This window comes from Hippopotamus amphibius, chromosome 11 (assembly GCF_030028045.1).
Source record: "Hippopotamus amphibius kiboko isolate mHipAmp2 chromosome 11, mHipAmp2.hap2, whole genome shotgun sequence".
In the NCBI taxonomy this organism is placed as follows: Eukaryota; Metazoa; Chordata; class Mammalia; order Artiodactyla; family Hippopotamidae; genus Hippopotamus; species Hippopotamus amphibius.
Window position 1 is genome coordinate 71,710,052 of NC_080196.1, and position 14,198 is coordinate 71,724,249.

At 36.6% G+C, this 14,198-nt stretch overlaps 1 protein-coding gene across 2 annotated transcripts in view; it reads right to left on the reverse strand.

Moving 5' to 3' along the window:
* Positions 1 to 1,054: 1,054 nt before the first annotated feature.
* TAF4B (TATA-box binding protein associated factor 4b) overlaps positions 1,055 to 14,198 on the reverse strand; it is a 99,081-nt gene continuing 85,937 nt past the window's right edge. For both annotated transcript variants that reach the window (XM_057700340.1, XM_057700341.1), the window contains one exon: positions 1,055 to 2,928. In XM_057700340.1, the coding sequence (XP_057556323.1) occupies positions 2,761 to 2,928 (168 nt within the window). In that variant the 3' untranslated portion in view covers positions 1,055 to 2,760. The remainder of the gene's footprint in view (positions 2,929 to 14,198) is intronic.

Genomic DNA, 14,198 nt, shown 5'->3' on the forward strand with positions numbered 1-14,198 from the left:
AGAACAAACCAGTGGTTCCCAGTGGGGAGAGGGAAGGGGCGAGGGGCAATATAGTGGTAGGGAAAAAGGGTTATTATGGGATTACATGAAATCATGTCTGTGAAACTTTTGAAAACTGTAAAGTGCTAAAGCACTACAGAATTTAAAGAATCTTTCATTCAACAACAAAAAAAAAAAAAGAAAAAGAAAAAATTATAGGCTTTAAAAGAATGTTAAACTTCGCTTCTTTTAAGAGGAGAAGAATCTTACAGATACTCAGAAGGAAATAATTTAAAAGGTCCATCAGTTATATTAAAATTAAATGGATAAAATGGTGAATTTTATATGTAAAACATGCCTCAATAAAATTGCTTAAAAAATAGTAAGTAGATGGAGAATTTCCAGCACTTTTCCCTTTTAGTGTTCATCACTTGAGATCAATACTGCAGGCAGAGAGTCTCAAATGTCAATGTTTAACGGGATCAGGCAAGGAAAGGTGAACTTACGCCCCCACATCTAAAGTGGACAGCCACTGCTTAGCTCCAGCAGACTGGCATACAAACGGGTACACCTAGTGACTCCAGATCTTCTCATTTTTCAAAAGAAGTGGATGTATAGGTTTTTGTGAATCAAAATATCGGCAGCACCGTGTGAGTCGCAGAGAGCGCATTTAGAGACCATATCAGCCCCAAGGCCACCATTTTGCAAACTGAGTGGACGAATACCTTGGGTCCTCTGGGTTTCTTCTTTTGTGTTTAAGGTATACTTTAGGACACAAAATTTAAAAATGTATATTAAAGATAAATCTTGAAAAAGAATACTTTTGTAAGAAAACCTTGATGGGCCAAGAAAAGCTTTTGTAATGAATATGAATAGTTTTCATTGTGAGTCAAATACCATGCAAATTTACAACTATTTCAAAGAAAGGGCTATAGGAACTTGGATCTGAAGTGAGGTTCTGGACCCCAAATGCTCCAAGGTAACAATCCTGGCCAAGAAAGACCCACTGCCCAGCCCCCAACCTCAGGGGCTGATGTCCAAAGATATTTCCAAAGTCAGTGACTGAGCAAAGTTATTCTTATAATAAAATAATTATTTTAATGAAGTATTTGAAATAATTTTAAACATCTGATCAATAAGATTATACACAAATATGGGAGTGTGCTGCACTTTACCAAAAAATAAAGCTAAGCATTTAAATATACAAAAACAACTTTAGGTATAGATCTCTTCTTAAAGGACTCTTTTTAACATGTACATAATTTATACCATTTTTATATAATAACTTGCTGAAACAGAAAACGTGGCCAATTTAAAACTTACTACAGTACAGAATACGGCCATAACAGTCCCGACGGGGAGAACAGGATGAAGAATAACATACTTGAGGTTTTTTCCCCCTGAATTCTTTTTCTAAGAAGCACAGCTTTCCCTGCCCCCACCTCCTTTTTTTTAAAAAACCATCTTTGGAGGATTTACTTATTCTTTCTATGTGTGATTCTAACTACAGCTATTATTTTTCACCAGCTACATGTCACAAAAGTGGAATTAAAAAAAAAAAAAAAAAAAAAAAGAGGATTTGCTTTGCAAAATGTCAGCTTCCTCCTCAGGGGAGTGTATATATCATGCTTCTCATAATATATGTAGAGCCAAGATTTCCAAGAGTAAGATGCTGACATTACCTTTTGAGTATAGAATCCAAAATGGAATCCCATTGTTAAAAATTTCTAATCATCACTTGGGATTTTTTTTTTAAATGCAACAAGATGCTTAAAACTTAGGGTAACTAAAAGAGTTTATAAAACTATCCGTGAAATTTAAAGCAATACAAAAAACAAAGAATAACTTCTTCCCTTAGAAATACTTTAGTTTGAAAATGTTTGATACATTTTCCTTTTTGGTTGGGCTGTGATTTTTTTCCCTGTCAACAAAATGTACTGGTTGCTTTGGAGTTCCAATTCAACCACTGCCCTCTCTTAGGTGTATACAGCATATTTCCTGTTTTATGATTCCATTTTCATTTTCCCTCCATCAGTTTGGAGGCAATGCCCCATCATTCCTTCCTATACTGTCCATCTTTTCCATTTTTCAACAAGGTATATCAGCAGCTTCAGTGTATATCATCCTTCACCAACAAGGATGTCCCCTCACTTGGTATCAGAAGCAGCACATGGTGACGTGAACAAGGGAATAGCAACCTCAGGCACAAACTATCCCCGTTTGTCAATGTCTTGACACAATGGGACTCAGCCGACCAAAGCCACCACTGGGCTCACCCTGTGGCTTGTCACCTTCAACCACAGAAGGCGACTGTCATAATTTGCTAAGCAACTTCTGCTTTCAGCCCAGAAAACCTAATGCTTTGAGTCACGTTCCATGTAGGATGAAATACATAGTTTCCTAGTAAGTGGTGACTCTTCCTTTCTTCCCCACTGCATCTCCATGCAGGCTGTATTAGGGAAAGACACCTTACCTGTTAATAGTTTGACAAATGAAGCAGGCAGTAATGAACAAAGCCTCGCTGTAAGTAAACACATAGGTAGGCAGATGCCTACTTCTGTGTAAACTGTATTTTACAACCAATTTTCAAAAGCTGAATCCGAGTCATTAAGATCCTCATGGGATACATAACTAAGATTTAATAAAAGTTTATAACTGTAAACAATGGCCTTCCCTATCAATGATTATTTTCCAGAAACCGAAATTTCAGGACCATGCGACACTGCTCTTTATGTCTTCTTTGGCAGTAAGTAGCAAGGATCTGGATGGAGAGGGCCGTGGTCACTTCAGAAGGGCCAGGTACAGAGCTCGGGAATACCTCATCTCCCTCTCCTGCTCCATACAGAAGATCAGGTCCCTGAGGCAGATTCTCGTGATTCTTGGACGAAGCAACTGTTTGGTGGCTGTCAGGTTGGATGTCCCAGAAGCAAAAAGGTTGTCTTTTAAACCCTAAACAAAATAAAGGGAGAAGCAAGTTTAAAACAAGCAATCTTTCATAGAGAGAGAATCTGTTGATTTCGGCAAGAGCCTGCTAGCCTCTGGCCCCTGGTTTAGGTGCTGGAGGTAATATCATGAGGTAGGTCAACCCTGTCCTCCAGCAGCCCAGGCTCTCGGGGGAGGCCCACGGCCATAGCCTCTTGGCTGACTTCTCCACTTCACTCCGTTCTTTGCTGCACATCACAGGGCAGACTGTCCTCTTTACAGGTCTTAGACAAAACTTTTGGGAGTGATGGCTGTGGTCATAATTCTGATTGTGGCGATGATTTCACTTGTGTATATTTGTAAGAACTGGTCATATTACACACTTTAAATGTGTGCAGTCTTTTGTATGTCAATTATAAAAGTGAAAGTGAAAGTCTCAGATGGTTCAGATCCCACCACCCCATGGTTCAAAAACCTGCAACAGTTCCTCTCTCTAGCATAGCTACTTGAGCACTTGCTACACTTTGAGAGCTACATTAAGCACCTTCTACACATGATCTCTTTTCTTTCATACCACACTGCAGCAAGTTACATGGGTGCTGTCCCCACTGATCAAGTGAGGAAACTGAGCTTAGATAGCTTAAAACAACCTGTTTAAGGTCACAGGGCAACACGGAGCTGGTACTCAATTTTTAATCTGATCTAAAGTGAACACTCTTAGCCTGTTCTATATTTTATACTATATCAGGTACAAACGCATTATCTGGCTTCCCTTCAGCCATACTTCCCAATGCAGAGATCAGCAAAAGGCCATTCCAGGTCAACCTACTCATCCTTTAAGACCTGTTTCAAATGGGTCTACTTGCCATCTCCTTCCCTGTAAGAATTCTCACTGTGGCAATTATCTTACATGGTATTATAGTAATTTGTATATGATACCACCACCAGCACCTACCCCCTAGATCCTAAGCTTTCTGAGGACAGGGACTATCATTCTATGCCTTCTATGGCTTAGCAGAGTACACAGAACAATGCAGATTATCAGCAATATTTTCTCAATTGAAAGTGCTTGTTTAAAGCAGAACAACCTGTGTGAGTTCTAAATGTCACTCAAAATTGAATGAAACCCAATACTTCTGTATTAAGTTTCCTAAATATCAATGTCTATACACCACTATTTAAAAAAAAAGCCTGGAAGAAGAAATAAAAATACAGAATACTCAGACATAAAATAATTTGGCAAAAATGAATCCTTTATTCTCCCATTCTTATATATATATATATATATATATTTTTTTTTTTTTTTTAACCATACTTTGTTTCAAAAACATCCCAATTGAATGGGTAACCTTCCTTTCTCTACCCAAAAGACTTACACAAGCAAAGATATCTACCTAACACTGGAAGTGAGTCTTCTGGTTCCATTACTATCTTTTTATAACCATCAAATTTTAATTACTCCCTCTCATTTTGGGGGCTTTTTTTGTTTTGTTTTATTTTGGTGGAAGGTAAGGAAATCCTCTTTAAGGTCTCCAAGACACTATGGTCAAAACAAGTCAACTTAATTCTACATGTTCACAGAATGACTGGGTGTACTTTATCTCACAGTCAAATAAAATTTCCTTCAAAGATACTATTCATTTTTGAAGGGATATGATATCACAATCACATTTCTATACTCATTAGGTTAAATTTATTCAAAAGCATCCATGAAACAAGTTTTGGAAAATCCACATTTAAAAAAAAGGACAGAAAGACTATTCCAGGCTGCACAATTGCCTGGCTACTTCTCCCGGAGACCCTCTACGATGTAGAGCCAGTCTCTCATCACCTTTGCAGGGGTCTTGCCAATGAATGCAATCTGTACAAATACAAGTGCCAGCCTCTGAAGCTTGGGCTAAGCATGGCAATCAAGCACCAGCACATTACTCTTCCCTGCTTAGAGGCGCCACCACTTAGAGGTGGTGTTACACAGATGTAATTTTAACTACTGTAAATTATCACCATCAAAATATTCTCATAAGATTTTTACAGCATGGGCCCACCAACTCAGCTTTGGAACACTGGATAAAAGGACATATTAGGAAGAAAGTTAATAAAGCACATCACAGGCACTGAGTGGCAATTTTGTTGTATATAGGAGTTATCTGTTTAAAATTATAGTACATTTAACGAGAGACACTTTTCTTAGCCAAAAATTAGATATATTATGCTAAAGCCGAATTTATATATGTTTATAAATGTTTCCTACCAAGAGTTTCCCCAAAATCACTCATTTAGTGTTTTACATGAATTTTTACATTAAATGGCTAGATGGACATACTATGTCATGGCAATTTCATTTCTATGTAAATATCCAGAAATATGTCATGTCTTTTGGTAAAAAGACATGTATGAGAATGTTTAGTACTACTATTCATAAAGGCCCTGAACTAGAAACAATCCAAATGCCCATTAAGAGCAGAATAAACTGTGGACCATTCATATGAATGGAATACTACACAGCAGTAACAAACTCAGCAACATGGACAAACGTCACAGAAAGGTTACATGATCCAGATGCTAAACAATGCATATGGTTTGATTCCATTTCTAAAAAGCTTAAAAACAGGCAAAGCTCCAGAAGTCAGGATAATGTTTCCCCTTAAGAGAGAAGAGAGGTAACCAGAAGGGGATAGGAAAAGTTTCCTGGGACTCTGGTGATGTTCTCTTTCTTGACCGGAGTACTGTCTGCATAGGTGTGTTCGTGCTGTGAAAATTCAGTGAGTTTATTCATGATTTGTGTACTTCTCTGCACTGATGTTATACTTCAATTAAAAAAAATTAAACTCCTACCAAAAAAGTCTTGTGTAGGTAGGAAATAAAAACGGAAATGAACTGGGAAAAGAGGAAAGAAGATAAGGCAAAACTGTTAAATAGAAAAAAATTACGGACAACTAATCATCTGGGTAAGGAACAAAGGGGTCACAGTTCATGTCTGTCATGTGACAAGCCTGAAGGATCCCAGGGAAAGAGCCACAGCACAGCTGCCAGAACAGGGTTGAAAAGGAGGTCATTCCAACAGGATGCAGCAGAAGGCCTGAGGCAATGTTATAAATGAAACAAACCCCAAGGGACATTCAGTAACCCAACAGAAATGTCTTTTATAATTCACAACTTTACAAAGGTGACAGCATTCCCTTCCCCCAAATAGTGACTGGCTTGGAAAGTCAATCTTTCTTTAACTTAGATACAAATATATACATTTTTATTCCTATGCTTATGACTTGAGAAAATCCACAGTGTGACTTTTCAGCTTCACACTGACATGGCCAGAACAATCAGCTACCTCTCAGTTCTCCACGGTAAGGAGGGTGGAACTCAGAGCCATAAACTCAAACCCGCCTTCATCATCAGTTCTAATTTTCTTCTTCACCAAGTCCTTTGCCTAAAGTTGCCTAGAACTGATTTCTGGTTATGCTACACTGTCAATGCCAAAGAACACAAATGTAGTTGGGAGACCATTTGTAAGAAGGAAAAAAAAAAACACCTCTTGGGACAATGTACTATTTGTTTCTGAAACAGAGGATTTTCCCAATTGATTTTCTACATGAAGATATTCCTTAATCTGCACTCTTCACTTAGATGAAAAGAGGGTAAAATAGAAGATGAAATTCAATGAAGATGAAAGAAATAATTCACTTACTAAGTGTACAACAGATGTTTTCAGCAGTGTAACCAAACCTAAATGTAAACATTCTCTAACAGTGCCAGGTCAACTAAGTTAGCCTTCATTAATTTGTTCAATTATATCACTAAACAAAGTTTCACATTTTTATAATGAAACTTCTGAGGAGCTCTTTTACCCTAATAAGGAAAACTTGAACACTGTGAGTTACCAATTTCAGAGCAATGACACCATTTTAAGAATGACACTAAGTAATTAAAAATAACCAATTATCCACATTTCCCCCCAACTTAACAGAGCAGGTGCTGTGAGGTAAAACTTTTAAAAGTGTCCCTATTTGTAGAGACATGGATGGACCTAGAGACTGTCATACAGAGTGAAGTGAGTCAGAAAGAGAAAAACAAATATCGTATATTAACACATATATGTGGAATACAGAAAAATGGTACACATCAACCGGTTTGCAAGGCAGAAATAGAGACACAGATGTAGAGAACAAACATACAGACACCAAGTGGGGAAAGCAGGGAGGGTTGGGGGGGAATGAACTGGGAGACTGGGATACCAAATAGTACACTCTAAATATATGCAGTTTATTGTATGTTAACTGTATCTCAATAAAAGTTCTTTAAAAAAAAAGCGTCCCTGCTTCTTTTTCCATGTTTCCTTAAACTATGTACTGCTATGCTAACTAGTCCCTGCTAGCCCATGTACTGAGTCAATTTAAAGGCTATCTGGGTTGCAGGGTGACTACTATGGGGCAAGGAACTGTTCTGACAGCATAAGATATACAGGGAGACTGAACGGTGGTAAATACAGATTGTCTCTTCCATAAGCAACTTCAGACAAATTACTTAACCTCTCTCTGCCTCAGTTTCCTCATCTGCAAAATAAGGACAGTAACTGTAATTATCTCACAGGGTTGGCCTGAGGATTAAATGAGAACAATGCCTGGCATACAGTATACACTCTCCATAAATGTCATTTGTCAGTTGAGAGGCATTGAAGGTTTATAAACAGGAAACAGTATAATCCTAGTTCCAGATCTTTTTTCCCCATCCCCTAGTTTAAACCTAATTAAACGTTCCTGCTCATGTCCTATTCTCGTTAGTCCTGGCTACTTTAAAGAAATAATTTGTCCTGCTACACTAACCCTGTTTGTCCTAGTGACATTTTAAATTTTAGTTAAGCTTTGAATACTTAAAGCTGAAAAGTAAACTAATGGGCATTACAGACATACGGCAAGCAGATGAAGGATGTACCCTGGGACAGGGAGGTTTTCACAAGCTCCTCAAATCAAATAGTGGAGGAGCAGCACTGCTGCTTTGCAGAACCAACCACGCTGATCAGTACTGTCCCCAGGAGCTGATGTCCATTCCTTCCTTTCTAGTCCCTGAATCCTAAGACCAAGGAAACACAAACGTGTCCCTGAATCTTAACAGTTAACTAGGAACAAAAGTTGGACATTTTTACATCTAAAAGGCAGAGATCCATTACATGTCTCAGACTCTCTACCTGATTTATTCTAACCTCATGTCACCATGGCAGCTCTTAAGGGATGACTCAAGTCTTAAACTTTAAGGGAAAATAAGAACTAGATATAGGGAACAGGGGGTGGAAGGAAGATCTGGCTCCAGAGCAAAAATCACACATCGTCTAAGTCTTGGAAGCAAGGACAAATAAACGTGCCCTGGATGCCTGGCCTCAGTGTAACAAGAACACTGAAAATCTGTGTTTGAAAGACCTGAGCTCCTAGGCCTTAAGGGCAACACAGAACAGAAAATACAGAGCTGTGGGACTGCCTGCCCTCTGCTGGTCAACAAGCAGAGCTTATGAAGTAACAGACTGCTCACCTCTATCACCTCTGTTTCATTCTTTTGAGTTATTTCAGAATACAGACAACCCTGAGTGTTAACTTCCACCCTAGAATTTTCTCACCTCTAAGTATCTGTGTTTCAACAGTCTTTTATAGAAGTAACATGTCTAAATAGACTGATGTGACATGTAATCACGGGCTTTGAGTTCTAATTTTAGTTGTACAATTACGAGACCTATGAATACAATATTGGCTGTCCTGTGCTAATGACCACTCCCATCTTTATCTCCAAAAGAACTTTGTTAAATTCTAGACCCCACTGTTCAATTTTCTAATAAAGCATGCATCTTAAATTCAACACGTTTCAAATCATTACTCTTCCCTTACTCCTCCTCTTTTTTGTTTAAAGAAATGGTAATACAATTCACCTCCAATGCCTAAGCCAGAAAACAGGGTGTCGTCCTCAACCCTTTCTTCTTCAACATCCTATCTATCACTTATCAGTTCTACCTCCTGAATAGTTTCCAAATTATCTACATCTTTCTACATTTTCACTTTCATTATCTTCTGCCTAAGATGACTTCATCAACTTTTAAGAAACCTCCCTATTTCCAGTATTAATATGGTTCACACTGCAGTGAGAATGATCTTCCTAAAATAAGTAATCTGATAATATTGTTTTCCTGTTTAAAATGCTCCAATGGCTAAAAATCTCCTCCAGAGAAAAGTCCAAGTATCTAAGCATGACGTGCAGTCAACCATGAGCATACCAAAGCCTCTCCCCACATTCTCACCTCATTCCTTTCTTCCTATCTCAAACTATTGATCATGCCATAGAATGTTTTTTTCTCTTTGTTCCAGACAGTTAATTCTCTTCTCCTGGAACTCCTTCCCCAATCTCTCTGTCCTATCCTTGTATCATATCACCCAACTAAGTTCTTTAAGGCTCAACTCAGGTAACATGTTTCCCCAATGCTGCAAACACAGACTTACCCCAGGTCTAGATTAGGTGCAACTCCTGTGTACTTTAGCAGTACTCTGTACTTTACCATCACATGTATTCAGTGCAATGTAACTACCTCTTTAACTTTCCCACTCACGGGAAAGGAAGGATTTTGTATCTGTGAATATTTTATATATATGGCAATTAGCTGGTATCCAATCACTGTTTATAGTACAATTATGTATCCAGTGCCACCCAATAATATTAGTCATATGAATGATCAAATAGTGAAAATGAGCCATATTATGGGCTTTGGACATTTTAAATCAAGATCCTGCTCCCATTCTTAGCTTTAAGCCAAATAAATCTAGGAAAAAGCTGAAAGGTAAAGTCCTTTGTTGATCTGCACCTCAGCATTACTTATCCCCACCAAGCTGCCACCAGATGGAATTTGCTCAAAAGGCTATTTTCTGCCACTTTCTCCAAACAGTGAACAAGTACTTCAACCCACCAAGTAATATAACACACAAGAACAGCAAATAACCAAATAAATGTCAGTTCTGAAAAGCAGTAACTTATTGCAAGTTGAAAAGCCTGTGTCAGTAGGACTTTCCTCTTTAAACTCTGGTTATTTTCTTAAACTTTAATTAAGACACTTAACAAAGTCCTCCAAAAACTCAAGTAAACTATGTCCAGAAATAAGTTTTATCTATTATTTTATGAGAACTTCTTTAAAGGACTGTCAGTTACAGATTTTTCTTTCAGAGCCAGCTTTAATTTATCCTTGAAGGACTGTAAATGTTAAAAAAAGCTACAATATCAGTAAGGATTGCTGTGCTTCACAACTAAAGGTAGATTTACTAGTATATTTAAATGTATTAATAGTAGCTGTGTTTAATTAAAACTGGTAATTCTAGAGCTGATGGATTTCATATGGACTGATGGAAAATGATACTAGAAAGAAATATGAATTTACAGGAAAAATGAAAGAGCACTGGAAATGGTAAATGTTAAAAAGCTATTTTTATTTTTCGTTAAGTTCTTTAAGAGATAGACGATCAAGTAATAACAATGTACTATGAAGGTTAAAACATACGCAGAAGTAGAACAGGTGACAACAACAGCACAAAGGATGGGAGGGATTTATATAATGGAATATAGTTAAAAGGTTTTTACATGATATGTGAAGTGGCACTGATTCAAGATTGAGTATAATCAGTTAAGGATACACATTGTACCTTTAAACGAACCCGTATAGCAACCATTAAAAAAAATAAGAGTAGTACAGTTAAAAAGCCAAAAGAGGATATAAAATGGCATACTAAAACACTACTTGACTAACTCAAAAGATGAAAGGAGAAAAAAAAAAGAGGGACAAACAGAAAATAGCAAGATGGTAGACTCAAATCCAATCACAGTAATAACTCCACAATTCTTAGTAAAAAAAGCATAAATAGGAATTCAACAACATACTCTAGGTACTGTTGCAATATTTAAGGCAGATACATTATTTTCCATGTAAACCCATGTTTTCACTGGTAACAACTGAAAATTTTATTTGGGAAAATTTCACAGCGAAATTTACTGTCATTTTCTCTTCTCTTCTTTATTCTCATGTATTTATGTGGTTTTCACTCTTTTACTAATATTTAAGGGGGATTTGGGAAGGAGGAAAGATAAACCCATAATGTGCAATTCAACTTATTTCACAGGAAGTCCCTGAAGATAGCTGATAAAGAGTCAGCCTTTAGATCTCTGGAAAATTTTAAAGATCCAACTAAAATTCAAATTTAAGTCATTTACAAAAAAGAGGCAGATTCGTTTATGGAAGTGTGAACAAAATAAAATATGAAAAATATATCTCAAAACATAAAAAACTGCTTCTTTATCTAAAGTAATACATGCTCTAAATTCTAATGAATCTACATATTTATAGAAAGTGTTAGATGACAACAAATCTGCTGAAATCTCTAATTCTATTTGTTCCCTAGCAGATTTTAAGCTGCTGCATTTCCCCAAATCATTTCAGGCTTAATATTTCAATTGTAATCTATTCATATCCGCAAATAATGAAAACTAGTAAATATGGTAAAATGACATCTATGTAAGATCGATCATTTAAATATCCAAAAGAAATTCAACTCAGTTCTCTATTTCAAAATACACACATTTCTAAGTTATGAAAAAAACTGTCCATAAATAATTTTAATGCTTAAATGAAATTTTAAAAACCCACGTATCTCCCTCAGGGTATTTTAGAGGCTGTTCACTCTTCTACATCATGTTTCCATATAGAAAAAGAACCTTAACCTTTGAAGAGGGCACACAGAAATGGCAGAGATACAATAAATGAAAAATTGTAGCAACTAGAACATTTTGAAATGACTGATCACATCTGTTGCTAACAAGGGAATGGGAAAATAGGCAATCACACAGTGGTGGAAACTGACACAAAGTTTTTGGAAAGTATTATGGAAATATCTATTAAAATTTCAGACGTGCATACCCTCTGACCCAGAAGTTCCACTTCTAGAAATCAATTCTGCAAAATAAACTGGTACATGAAGATAGAGGATGTTAACTATTTATAATAAACAAATGAAAATATTCTAATTGTCTAGCAGTAGATCATAGAATTATGGCACAAACGTATGTACCAGTTATGGGAAAATGTCGCAGATGCACTGCTTCACAAGTTGTAAAACAGTACTTAAAGGATGGTCCCATCATAGTGGTTAAGAGCACAGACAAACGTCAAATTCTCTGGACATGTATCTGGGGCTTCTCCACTTACTAATTGTGCAACTCTGGAAAAGTAATCTTCCCTATACCTTGACTTTTTCATTGAGGGGAAATAATTGTATGATTTTACAAAGGAACTACAAGGACAAACGAAGATAATACATTCTAAGTGCTTGATAAAGGTAAACCAGTACTATTATATACGCAGTTGTAAAGGTATATATACTTGATTGTATTAGGTAGAACTATATGAAACTGCCAATACTTGATAGTTTTTCACCTATGAAAACGGCAAGTTCATATGGTTTAATCTAATACATGCATGGACATTTTTGGAAAGGATAATCCAAGAAACTTAAGAGCTGCTTTTAATACTCTTTTATACTATTTTGACATTTTCAACATGATCAAAGTTAATAAACACTCTTCTCTCCCAAATAAAAAGCTATCTACTCTATTCCCCTTGCTTTAAGCAGTATTATCTTAAAAGTGTAACAGACCTTTTTCTTTCCCCCCAAAATCAATAATCATTTGTTGAATGAATAATCTACCTTCTGATAATACTCTTCTACAATAATCTACTCTTCTGATAGTACTCTTCTTGAGTCTTCTTCATTTCAGAGAAACTTAGACTTCATAAGAAACTTGCAGGCACTGGGAAGGATCTCAGAGGTTACATACCTAGGTAACTTCATACTAGTTTAAACAATGGAAGAAAGTTATCACTGAAATCTCTTCCAAATATTATGTTCCAAAGAGCTTTGGTTTTAATAATTCTATATAACTATCCTTATACAAAGGCAGGTAGGAATAGAGAAGAAAAGTCAAGAATTAAAAGCAAAATATTTTCTGACAGGTACAAAGAACTAAGTGGGGCACTCTATTTGAGACCACCACATATCTAGTGCTTCGGAAGCCCTAGCCTGCTCCATGTTGAAATGACTCTTGGGAAAGCAATCGTGGGGGAAATAAGTCCAGAAATTCCCTAACCATCTTCTCTGAAGAAGACAAAGCAACGGAAACCACCTTACTCTGCCTCCTGGTATTCCCGCTTACCTGATACAGACACACACAAACCAGCAAAGTTCCATCTGCTCCTGGACAGAACACTTTCCATTGCCATCACTGACTTTCCAGGACTCCCACCTTTCCCAGACTTCATTTTCGGCTCTGAGCAGGAAGCTGTTCTGAGTGCTTGTTTTAAAAGACAGGTATAGCATTACCTGGCACTTAACTAGCTCAATATCACTTCCTTGAAGGGGCACACCATCGACGAATAGAAATAAGGGAGAAGGACAGCGAATACTGTTGTTAGGAAAAGCATGGAGGGGAAAAAATGGCTACCCACCACCGATTTCTTCAGAATCTCAGAGAGAGTTTTTGGACTCCACAAAGCAATTCTTTAATTGAATGCTTATTGACATTCTAAGACACTGAGGATATAATATTAAATCATGACAAAAGGCAAAGGTTTGTGCCACTATGACTCTGATAAATTGTTTCTCAGATATATTCAAATTAGTAGAATGCTCAGGTGATTTCTAGCTGTCTATGAGGTAAGTATAATTATTTTTCTTTTTCATAAGAATATAATCAAAATTTTCAAAATAGTAGGTACTCAAATAAATTTGCAAAATTAACACAAATTATTTCTTCTTAGTTATCTCAAACCCTGTCACATACTTGTAACAGATCAAGAAAAAAATTTTTTTTCAAAACACAATGCATTTTATTACTTTTTATACTGCTTCAGCACTGCCTCACAGTAACTTCTGATTTTTCTTCCAACAATTTCAGTTTATTTTCTTAAAAAAAAAAAAAGTTTTATTTCCCACCTGATTTTTAAAGTTGTATACCAGGTACCAAAAAATAAACATAGGTGAATTTTCAAACCCTAAGATATCTTTAACACAAAATGGTTATTAGGCCCTAATGATGTACTCTGCCCTTCAGAGGACCAGGAGCCTAGCAGAGTAGAGACATTCTGTATTTTAGGGCACCTAGACACAGGCTAAAATAACAAAGAAAACATATGAAAGATCCTTAAAGCTCTTTGGTTTCCTTTACAGCATCATCATTTATTCCTTCATCCTGACTTTTTTTTTTTTTAACTGCTTTTGCCCATAGTC